This window comes from Cavia porcellus, unplaced genomic scaffold, assembly GCF_034190915.1.
Source record: "Cavia porcellus strain 051 isolate PalLab524CR breed Dunkin Hartley unplaced genomic scaffold, mCavPor4.1 scaffold_16, whole genome shotgun sequence".
Classification (NCBI taxonomy): domain Eukaryota; kingdom Metazoa; phylum Chordata; class Mammalia; order Rodentia; family Caviidae; genus Cavia; species Cavia porcellus.
This window is the reverse complement of record NW_026947499.1, coordinates 49,272,962-49,285,319: the sequence shown is the minus strand read 5'-3', so window position 1 is coordinate 49,285,319 and position 12,358 is coordinate 49,272,962. Positions and strand designations below refer to the sequence as shown.

Below are 12,358 nucleotides of genomic sequence, written 5' to 3'. Positions count from 1 at the left end.
TCTCATTCATTATGCTGTTTATAAGCATTATCCTGTTATATTACCTATGAGGTAAACATTGTCATATCCATTTTATAGATGAGAAAATTGAGGCACAGAGAGTGCATAACTCTAGGAATACTACATGCAGACAGGTAGATTCAAACCCAATCTTTCTGCTCTCGTGCTCATGTTTGGGATTGTTATGCTTTCTGTCTACACAAAATGAGAACAAACTGGAAAGAACCACCAACAACAAATGAAGGCTTGAGGAAGATTCTAGGTTCTTTGTACAACACTCTCTCTTCTGAAGCGTTCCTGTCTGAGATTGAAAATGTTCAAGTGTCATGATGTGACATTCTCAGTCTTGAGTCCATGTGAGCAAAAGGCAAGTGGTACTCTGAGTAGATATTCCAAGGCTTGCCTAAGGTTTTGAGCTGTTTCTACACAGATGTGCCTGCCAAACGCCAGGACTTCCAGTGGTCTTTCAGTCCATTCCAAAAGAGATTTATAGAGACATTCTCGTCACTCCAGAAATGGATTTGCCCGATAGTTTCAAAAGGGAGACTTCCTTCTCTCTCTCTCTCTCTCTCTCTCTCTCTCTCTCTCTCTCTCTCTCTCTCTCTCTCTGTGTGTGTGTGTGTGTGTGTCTGTCTTTCTGTCTCTGTCTCTCTGAGTATAGTTTGCAAATAAAACCATTTGTATTTAATATGTACAATATTAAGATATGTATACATTGTGAGGTGATTGCTTCAATCAAGCTAATTAACAGATCCATCACTTTGTATACTTGTAGCAATTCTTAATTTCCTCTGTGTAGAAACATGTTATAATACCACAAGTCAAAAATACTCTTAAACAAAAAGGAAAATATGATCATCATCTCACAAGAAGTCTTGTGTGAGAAACTTGAGCTAATAAAACAGGATGAGGATGTGCAGTGAATATATTAAACAGAGAAATCGATTTAAAAAACTTCACATAGTGATGACTATTTCTTAATTTTCCATCTAAAATTGAAATTTGGGGCTGGGGGTTTAGCTCAGCGGCATAAGCGCCTGACTTAAAAGCAGGCAGTCGTGAGTTCGATCCCTGGTACCGATAAAAAGGAAAAAGACCAAAAAATAAAATAAAATAAAATAAAAATAAAATTGAAATTCAGTGATTTCCTGCTCCTTACCTAAAATTACAACAGCAGCATCTTCTAGCTCCTCTTCTACTTCAGTTTTTCTCTAGGGCCGTTTTCATTATTTCATGTACTGTATATTTGATTTATCATCTGTCTCTTCCAGCAGAATGTAAATCCCAAGAGGACAGGGATTTTTGTGTGTTTTATCACAGGATACCTAAAACAATGCCTGACACACAATAGATAATCAAGAAATATTTGAGGGCTTCATTCAAACCAGTTTTATCTTCACTAAGATCATTCACTTAGAGTTGGAATTTAACCTCTTGGGCCACCCCATTCCTTTGCACTTGGCAGCTATGTTTAATGAGTGGAGAGATTATCCAGATGAGTCCCAAGATGAGTCTGATCTTTGAGCCAGCTGACCTAGAACAGGCATCTCCTGCCACTGTGAGCAGGTAAGTCAGCCTGTGCTGGTTTCTTGATGGAAGGTGTGGCCCCACTAACCATAGCAAGAGGGAAAGCTCTAAAAATCTGCAAATATGATTAAGCCTTAGAAAATTACCCATATTATTTGTTGTTCTCTTAGACTTATCATAAAGTCAATCCTCAGTTCACAGCGTTAGTGGTTGTCTAAAAATGAAGTGAGAGTTTGACATTAGCTCCTAAAGGAGAACCTTCATTTGCCCATGACCCAGCTCCTCAGTATCTGTCCAAAAGACTTTTATCTATGGACAGTAGGAGACCTATAAAGAATATTCATAGAGCTGTGACAACAACAAACAGTTAAAAATAGCCTAAATATCCACTTAAACAGGAGTGAATTAGTAAAGTATAATGTAGTCGGATTTTATAATAGTTATACTCTTTATGTAAAACAAATGGGCTTCACTCACATACAACCGTATGGATAAATCTTAGTAAACATGTTAAGGATTAAATCTTTACATGTAAAAGAAGCCCAAAATATTACCTACAGCATGAGACTTCCTTTTAAACTGTTGAAAATAATCAGAGTTAAGATCTGGATACATTTTGAAAACATATAAAATGCTATAAAACTATATAAGAAGGAAAGAAATCAAGATTCAAGATGCTGTTTTAGCTCAGCTGGGGAAATCCTGAGGAATAGGATAAGTGTCATCATATGGTAAGATGAAGGTTGTTGTCAAGGTCCATTATAAGGCCTAAAGGAGTGTATGACATACAGTGAATGTCACCCAATATTAGCAACAAATAGAAGAGCACTGAAACTGATCTGTTCATACTTCTCAGATGTGGGATGATCTACATGGAGCCCCATCAGCTAGGCTGGAAGCCCTTGAAGGATTCCTACATGGACACCCTCCCCTCCAGCCTTACCGAGGAGCACATGGAATTGGTGAGACCTGGTCCTTCCCGCCCATCCTTAGCTCCCTGCTCCTCTCACAGACTTTCTAGGGCTGTCTTCACCTTCATAATTCTAGGAAACAAGAATGACCAGGCAATTCCCTGCCATCCCCAGTTACCTTGTTTTCTAGCCACTGCCATTTTTCCAATTTTCTTCTTCATGAGGTTGAGGTAAGGCGGTGCAATCTGTTTCTCTTTCTTCTTCTACCTTCCCCAGCAACTTTAACAAGAAAAGCACAAAATATAACTGAAGTTTTTTTAAAGGCGTACTAAAATAAAAGTAGAAAAATTAGTCAAGTAGTTTTTTAAAAATGAAATTGTAAATAAAAAAGAAAACAAAATGAAATTGGGTGAGGAGCAGAGACAAGAATTATTATGTACCCAGATAAATAGATATATCACACATATTGTGAATTACTGAAAATGAACCCCAAATTTAGCTCTGAGTATCCTGTGGCCATTTTTATACAGGAGTCTTGCTTTGTACATCTCTAACAGTCATTTGTAAATTAGGTGCTTGGAATTACTAATAGACATATTAGTAATATATAGTCATATATATATAGTCATATATATATATATATTTACAGAGAGAGAGAGAGTCAGATACAATAAGCTGGCTTATAAACCTACTTCATACATCCTGTACCCAGGCTTCTCTGAGTATCCAGTGGAAAGGGAATGGAAAACTTGAGTTATCCTGGCCTGTGAGCTGCACGGTTTTAGGCTCATTAGGGAGGAGGCTGGCAGAGGGTTCTGAGTGATTATGAGCTTTCCCCCGTGTACCTGCACTCAGAAGACATCATCAGGGGCTGGTTATTTAGCTCAGCGGCATAAGCGCCTGCCTTGCAAGCAGGCAGTTGTGAGTTTGATCCCTGGTACCAATAAAAAAAAAAAAAAAAAACGAAAAAGACATCATCACTGTGCTAGCATCTCTAGCCTGCTGAGAGAAGACCAAGCTCTTAGTCTTCAGCTCCCTTTTTGATAATGTCTGTAGCTCTCATATAGCTTTCTATTCTTAGGTCAATGATTTGTTCATGTGGCTTGTCCAGCCCTGCCTGGATTTTATTCGCCTTCATTGTAGATTTGTGGTCCAGACATCCCCCATCCACCTTGCCTTTTCAATGATGAGATTGTATTCCTCACTGCTTGGTAAGTGACACCCATGATTCTTAAGTCAGAAAGGGATGGAATGTACCTTGATTCTTCTGCTCTCGGCCCTCGTTTATCTCCTTTAAGTTATAGTGGGACCAACTAACGTATTTGGCCAACAATAAGCTGTCTCTTGAGTTGTAGATAATGGTGTTTGATGGAAAGCGTTTATCTATGTTGTCTTGATTTAATATTAAATTTTTTTGTGTGATTTTGTGAAAACTACCCATCCCTCCTACATGCACACAATAAAAGTAATGTGTCCTGTATTACTTTACTTCACAGGAATATCCTAGAGATGAATTTAGATGAGATATATGAATGTATATCTCATCTAAAATATCATAAAAGTTACATAGGAAAATTTCTCATGTTAAGAAAATTTATATTGCAAAAATCTGAATTCACATAACAGATTCACTATGAAAGCTAATCATATTAGTCTGCAAAACTAGCCAACTTTATCGGGACATGTAAAATAATGGTTCTGTGATTCATTTACTTCCCAAGGTAGAATTATAAATCACTACAATTATTTCACATAAATCAAATTTCACTGCAAATTTTACTGCAAATAACAAATATGTGTCTGTTTAAAGAATTTTTGTTGGATGCCATTTTTTGGCAAAAACAAAACTCAAAATGAATCTTATGACTTCTGTTTCATGTACTGTACATACTTTCTCAGCTCGTTTCTTCAAAAGTATTGTAGTCATAGATTTAAAAAACTAACTTGGTAAACAGTAGAGTGGAGAATTTCTACATAGTATTTAATTTTCAAATTTTTCCATTTTGAGGCATTTTCTTCAGAAGCACACCAGTTGTACAAATAATGCCTCGTGTTTTTATTGTAAGCTGTGTCTTCTGTGGCCTAGGAAGAAAGAAATCAGCATGAAAAATTGACACATTATATTCAACCCAGAGTGATCTCATTTTTCGCATTTCCACATCTGTAGCTATGAATTCTCTCAGAAATACTCAAGTGCACACAACTACTAAAATCCAGGAGCTGGGCTAAAATGCACACAGAGCTGTTATCAGAGCTCTAACTTTATATTCTGTCAGTATTAAAATGCAATAACATGGTAGCCGTGAATAGCAAGGCCTTAAGATAAGGAACACTAAATGCATTTTTTAGCCCTTTACTTTGAGATAACTTCGGATCTAGAGAAGTTGAGAAAAGAGTACACACATCCTTCACCTCACTTCAACGTCTTATATAACCAGAGTACAATTTTCAGAACAAAGACATTCACATTAATATTATATTATTAAAGAAATTATATGCTTTTCTTGACTGTTATCAGTTTTTCCAAAAATGTCCTTTTTGTGCTTCAGGATCCAATTCAAAATGCTGCATTACATTTGAATGTTGTATCTCCGTAGTTGTCCCCATCTGTGGCAGCTCCTCAGTCTTCTTTTTTATAATTACAGCTTCAAGTGTACTGGCCAGTTACTTTATAAAATGCTTCTCAATTTAAGTTTACCTCATGTTTTCTCCTAATTGATTTAGGTTATACATTTCTAGTAAGAATGCCAAGGAAGAGGTGATGAATGTATCTTATTACTAGTAAAGGTTCTAATCCAGCTTAAATTTGGTCAGAGCCATATTCCTCCTTCATCGTGGTGACCATTTTTTCTTTTCATTAAATAAAATTCTTGGAGAAGATATTTGCAAATTAGGCAAATATCCTATTTCTCCTCAAATTTGGACAAATTGATTTTAGTAATCATTGGTGTGTCTTTCCTATTATAATCATTATGGCATTTGCCTAATTGTAACTTTCTACTTCTAAGTCTTCTATACTACTAATTGGAATTCTTCTGGAAGGAAGAAGTCTTTCTCTTCCCTAATTGTTTACTTATTAAATTGTTTGTTTACCAAAGTATGTACATATATTTATTTCATTATATAATACAGTGCTGTAACTAGTTATTTTGTCACTCCTTCAGATGGGCTCCCCTGTCCTTTTTTTTAAATTGTATTTTGAAGGTAGTAAAAATACAACAGAGTAAGACAGAACAAAGCCAACTGAGATGATGCAGTGAAATTGGTACAGAACTTCACAGCAGGATACTAGGATAGTAGTAATAGGTACTATGGTATATCTCGTTATCTTCACAATAATTGTCCAGTCAATTAGGTACAGCGAAATCAAGCCAAAAATAGAACATTATAAAACCAATTGAGAATACTGAACAGAACAAAAGAAACATAACAAAACAAAACAGTGAAAACAACCTTTACCTTCAAACAGAAGATAGAAGGAAATCCCCCATATTTGCTATATTGCATATAGTCATCCTCCCAAGAGATGTTGAGACATCTATCCTCAGTTGCTATGGTTGGGGGGGGGGGCAGTGTTTGATTCTCAGCCCCGATAGGCTCACAGGAGCCACTGGTTCTCCTCCTGACCCACGCCAGGGGTGCTTACCAAGAGGGTGGAAGAATAAGCTGCCTATGTCCCACCATGGCCGGATCTCGGGAGCGCTGATTCTCTTTCTGGCCCTCGCCAGGGGCACTTAAAAAGAGGGCAGAAGAATACGCTGCTTAAGTTCCACCATGGCCAGGTCTCCTCTCATGTCCTTTTAATATCTTTTTTTCTCATCGTTTTTCAAGCATGACCTTATTTTCTGATATCACAAGATATTCCAGGTCCATCTTGTATGCTGCCTGGTTCACTCTGTAACCAACCACTTCTCTAAGGAGTCCTTGTTCTTTATACTGAAGAATAGTATTTAGAAACCAAGATATGTGCATTATAAGCACTCACTGTTATGGAAGAGAAAATCAAATACTTGTATTGCTGCTGGAAGGGGAAGCAGAAAGGCTGTAGGGACTCACCATGGCTGGAAGCCTGAGGCAACAAAACAGAGTGGACTCCCGAGTAACTGAGCAGCCCGGAGTACAGGTGCACAGGTCTGGTGAGACAAAGAGGAAGAGGGACACCAAACAGGAGAGCATTAACAAGATAAGCTATTTAGATCTCTTGTTATCTCTTTTGGCTTCTTTCACCTGAAAGATGGAATGTATTTGTATGACTTGATACTCAAAGTAGCTGTGACAAAAAGATTGTATCAACATAAAAGCTAGTGCTGATTTAATATCATCTTGTTTTGAATCCCATCTAGCTGCGGTACATCTGTTTCCACTGGTTTTAACATGTTGTATCTTACTATATTTCACTATATGCTATAGTATAAACAAAATTCTTTATAGGCAAAGAGATAATATAGAAACCGTTGTTTGTTTTCTATTAGCAGGTTCTAAATACCCTGTAATTCTTGCATTCTCTTGAAAGGCTTTCCACTGTCTTGATATGCTTGATATTATAACATATGAAGTTACACTCAAATAATTTAAGGAAAGAGGCACTATGGCGACTACTACTATGTTAGATTATCTGGTGGTGAAACACAATGATGCTTGAATTGCTCAGTTCTGCCCTGCATTGTTCTATTACAATGTCCTCTCTTATCTCAATCTCCCCCCCCCTTTTTAAATTAATCTATTTTCTCTCATTTTTTTAATTAAGGGAAAACTAAATTAAAAATAACGGGACATATTATAGTAACTTTTTTGTTGTCCTATTAACCTGACATGAACCCCAGTATTGCTCTCCCCATCTTGTTCTGTCTGATTATTATATATTCTATTTTGTTTGATAGTATAAAGTTTGAGGGTATAGGCAACCATTTTGAAGGCAATAAGATATACTATGATGCCCAGTATGGATTGACTATCATCCTTTTTTTGAAGTCCTGTAAGGTCCTCGGTGTAGGTTTTATTGGGTTTGTTCTGTACTGTTTTGATCAATTCTATTATACCTGATGATATAGACAACTCAATTTAAAATAGCAAGAGGCACATGGTAACCACTTTTGATCACCTGGTATTCTATTTTTGCATCATGTGCTATGCCCACCCTTCTGTTCTAACCAACTCTGTTTTGCTTAGTCACATTTGATTTTATTCTCTTTAAAAAAGTAATAAGAACCGTGAGAGTAATAAAAGCCTAAAAGTCTAAATGTTACTGTAAAAAAGAGAGGAAAGCAAGGTGGACTAAGGGATATAACCGCAGGTATGTTCGAGTGTGTAGGACGGAAAACCATAAAACTGAGCTTTTGTTGGATCATTGAACGGAACCGTCTCCAATTTCACTGTATGAATGTCCACTTTATAGACCTTAATTTAGTAATACAGGCAACTGTTTCTGGGAAGATAATATGTAACCTATTAACTGGTGATTTCATACTGTATATATTTTCTTCTTGAAATACTGTATTATTTGTACCCTTTTACTGCATTGTTTTTTTATGTCCTTTCTTTTTTTTTTCTATCTTTAAATTAAAAAAAAGATTGTATCACCCAAGAACTCAATAGAAAAGGAGATCTTGAACTTACTCAATCAGAGTCCCCAGTCTTATAAATCACCGGGGGGTCTGTGTGCACATTACAGTTTGCAGAATACTGGTAAAGTGGTAAAGCGTGTGGCTTTGGAGTAAGCCAGGTTTTAATTCAAATTTTAGTTTTATTATGTCTAAATTGTGCAACATATTGGCCTTTCTGAGTCTTAATTTATTCATGCATAAAATATGAATAGCCATTTCTCTTTCATAAATCAGTTATATAAGTTAAATTAAAATGTAAATGAATAGAATATTCTATAAAGATTATGTGATAGGAAGCACCATGAATCAGTTTGTCATCTATACAACTGGATTGACAGAATCCATCCAGTGTAACTATTTTAGAATTCTAGAGTCTATTCTAAGGCTCCCAATTTCCAGTAGAAGGCTTGGATAAAAGCCTTCAATTAATTTTGATCAGTTTCAGCTTTCAGCATGGTAGTAGCTACCCTTCTGTAGCCTTTCAGTGCTGTGGCCCAAACTGGACACATGTTCCAGAGGTAGCTTGCATATAGATTATAGGAATTAGAATAGACAATTAGAACCTTATCCTTCACCTGTAATCCCAGCACTCAGTAGGCTGAGGCAGAATAATCATTTAAAAGCAGCCTGTGCTACAAAGTGAGCTCAAGGCCAGCCTGCACTGCATAGTGAAACCCTATCTCAAAAAGACCAAAAAACAAAAACAAAAACCTCATCCAAATATCAAGGATCTGTACTCTGACAGCTGGCTCTTCTTGCAAGCCCACCACCTTGGGCTGAAGTAACTTCCAGAAAATTTAAAATATTGATACTTTTCCCCCTTCATTATTCCTTTTTTCCACTTTTAGGAGCTAGACTTTTAATAACTAGGACATTTGAAAACAGCCACAATATATATAAAAGAATTTGGAAAACTACCCAAGAAAAAAATGCAGCCTCAAAAAAACCTTGGAAAGACCTTATGTTTTGTACCTCAGTTTGCTTCCAAGAACAAAAACAGCTGCAAAAGAAAGAAAGATTAAAGTTAATAAAAAGGCATTTGTGAAAAGCCCACGGCAAACATGCTCAACAGGAAAGGCTGAAGATATTTCCTCTTTGATAAGGAGCAAAGCAAAATTGCCCACCTTTACCACTTCCATTAAGAATAATACTAGAAGGTGGATATAACCCAACAGCACAAGTGCCTGTTTGGCAAAACATGAGATTGGGAGTTTGATCCCTGGTACCAAGAAAAAAAAAATAATAACAGGAATAAATTAGATTTTAAAAAGAAATGAAAGCTATCTAAACTGTAAAAGAAGAGATAATATTGCTTATTTGCAAATGGCGTGGCTTAGGGAAAAAAAAAGCTAGAGTCCACACATTAAAAAAACTATTAGAACTAATAAATTTAGCAAGATACCAAATTAACATATAAAAATCAATTGGATTTCTATACACTAAGAATGAACAGAATAAAACAGAAATTAAGAAAATAATGCAATTATAATAGCATAATATATAATGAAATTTGTATGAATTAACATCATTAAGAGGCTGAAAGACATTTTAAGTGAAAACTACAAAATACAGCTAAAAATATAGAACACGTAAATAAATGGAATGAAGTGAAATGTTCATGCATTAGAAAATATTGTTGAGATGTCAATATAACCACTCAGAAGTTACAACAAATTCAATGCAGTCCTATCTAAAATCCCAGTGACATTTGTTGCATAAACAGAAAAATTCATCCTGAAATTCATATTGAGCCTCAAGGGCCTCTGAATAGCTAAAATAATCTTAATAATAAGCTAAATTGGCAGGGCTCAGGATATAGCTCAGCAGCACAGTGCCCATCTGGCAAGTGCCAGGTCACAAGTTCAAGTTCCAGTACCAAAAGAAAGAAAGAAAGAAAGAAAGAAAGAAAGAAAGAAAGAAAGAAAGAAAGAAAGAAAGAAAGACCTGGAAAACACACTTCCTGACTTTAAAACTTATTGCAAAGCTATAGTGATACAATCAATATGGTACTGGTAATAGACAGACATCTAACCAGTGGAACAGAATAGAAGACATAGAAATCTCCCACATATGGTAAAATTGTTTTGATCTATACTCATTAAGTTATTTTGACCATGTATGTGCCAAGACAATTCAAAAAGAAAAAGTTAATATTTTCAACAAATTAATGCTTGGAAAACAAGATATCCATATATAAAATAATGAACCTGAAACTGTACTTAATATCACAGACAAAAGTTAACTCAAAATGAATGAAAGATCTAAACATAAATGCTAAAAGTATAAAACTTTCAGAAGAAAACATAAGGCAAAATCTCTGCATTGAATTTCACAGTGATTTCTTGTATTTAACACCAAAGACACAAGCAACAAAATAAAAAATAGACAAACTGGACTTCATTAAAATTTAAAACTTTTTATGCTTTAAAAGGCACTACCAACAGAGTGAAAAAGGCAACCGACCCAGAAGAAAATGTTTATAAATTATGCATCTGATAAAGGATTAATGTCTAGACTATAGAGAGAACTACTAAAACAAAGCAAAAAATACAAACAACCTGATACAAAAGTAGATAAAAGATTTGAATAAACATTTTTCCAGAGAAGAATAACATACGGGCAATAAGCACATGAAAAGGTTTCTTTCATGCTGTACCATGTGTTGGAATGTGAAAAGAGTCAACATCAGTATTCTTTATGAAAGTGCAAATCAATGATTGTGACACTACTCTATCCCTGCTAGGGCGGCTACAACCAAAACCAGAAAATTGGTGAGGATGTGGAGACTTGAACCTTTACACATCACTGGTGGGAATTTGACATGGTATATTCACTACAGAAAACAGTTTGGTGGTGTCTCAAAAAAGAATTATCCTATGATCTAGATTTTCACTTCTGGGTGTCCACCCAAACAGTCATGCTCACAGCAGCCTTATTTATAATACGCAAACTGTGGAAACAACCCAATATCCAGTTAGCAGATAAATGAGTAAAGTGTGATCACAATGGACTATAATTCAGAGTTAAAGAGAAAGGAAATTCTGACACATGATACAACGTGAATGAGTCTTGAACACATAATGATTAGTGAAATAAGCCAGTTGAATGATGACTGTATGATTCTGCTTCTGTGATGTCTCTAGAGTAATTAAACTCATACAAAGAGAAAGTATAACTTTAGCTACGAGCTAAAGTATAACTTTAGCTATGAGTGATGGAAAATAGAGGGCGAGTTATTTTTTAATGAGTACAGAATTTTGCTTCTGCAAGACAGAGGTCTGGATATGGATGGTGGTGGTGGCTACACATATAAATGTATTTAATACCACTGAAATGTACACTGAAAATAGAAAAGATGAAAAATTTTATGTTGCATTATTAAAATGTATATGATAAAGGATCTGGTATGTGATAGGCACCAGCCAATGCCAGTCAAATGCCCATCTCCTTCATAGACAATACCGATACGTTCACAGCTTTTATATCCACAATACTCTGCCTTTCATCTTGATTTTCTCTTTTCATTTACTTTTAGATGAAATTAAGGACACAAGCAATGAGGAGAGTGAATTCTTTGAAAGCTTGTCAAGTCAGCAGATCTTCCTCTGGCTTCAAGGTCTATTCCTCTTCTCCTTGGTATGGACCGTGGCTGGCACCATCAATGCAGACAGTAGAAAGAAATTTGATTTGTTTTTCCGCAACCTTATCATGGGTATGGATGATAACCACCCCAGACCCAAAAGTGTCAAACTCACCAAAAACAACATATTTCCAGAAAGAGGTAATCTAGTATTTGTCTGTTATGTCCTATTACAATGATCTGAATCCCATGAGTAGAATCATACGGTGTCTGTCTGTGACTGGCTTATTTTGCTTAGCATGATGTCTTCAGTGTATGTGTTCCATAAGGCCAAATAATAGTCCACTTTATAAGTGTACCACATCCTGTTTATTGATTCATCTCTAGATATTTCAGTTACTTCCACCTATGGCTTGTGTGTACAGCTGCTATGAACATGTGTGTACAAATGTCTGAGTCTTGCTTTTACAGCAGTACATACACAGAAGACAGAGAGGTGGGCCAAATGCTAAAACAGTGTTTAATTTTTAGAAGAACTGCCATACTGTCTTCCATAGCAGCTGTAACCATTGTACATTCCCACCAACAGTGTACAAGCATTTTAATTTCTCCACATTCTTGACATTTGTTCCTGTATTTTTTTTAAAAAATTTTTTTTATCGGTACCAAGGATCAAACTCACCACTGCGCACTTGCAAGGCAGGCGCTTATGCCGCTCAGCTAAATCCCAGCCCCTT

The 12,358-nt window shown here is 35.9% G+C and overlaps 1 protein-coding gene across 1 annotated transcript in view; it reads left to right on the top strand.

Moving 5' to 3' along the window:
- Dnah3 (dynein axonemal heavy chain 3) overlaps positions 1-12,358 on the top strand; it is a 177,684-nt gene that overhangs the window by 106,392 nt on the left and 58,934 nt on the right. The window contains exons 39-42 of the mRNA XM_063227087.1: positions 1,466-1,566; positions 2,384-2,489; positions 3,520-3,649; positions 11,577-11,822. Coding sequence (XP_063083157.1) covers positions 1,466-1,566; positions 2,384-2,489; positions 3,520-3,649; positions 11,577-11,822 — 583 coding nt within the window. The remainder of the gene's footprint in view (positions 1-1,465; positions 1,567-2,383; positions 2,490-3,519; positions 3,650-11,576; positions 11,823-12,358) is intronic.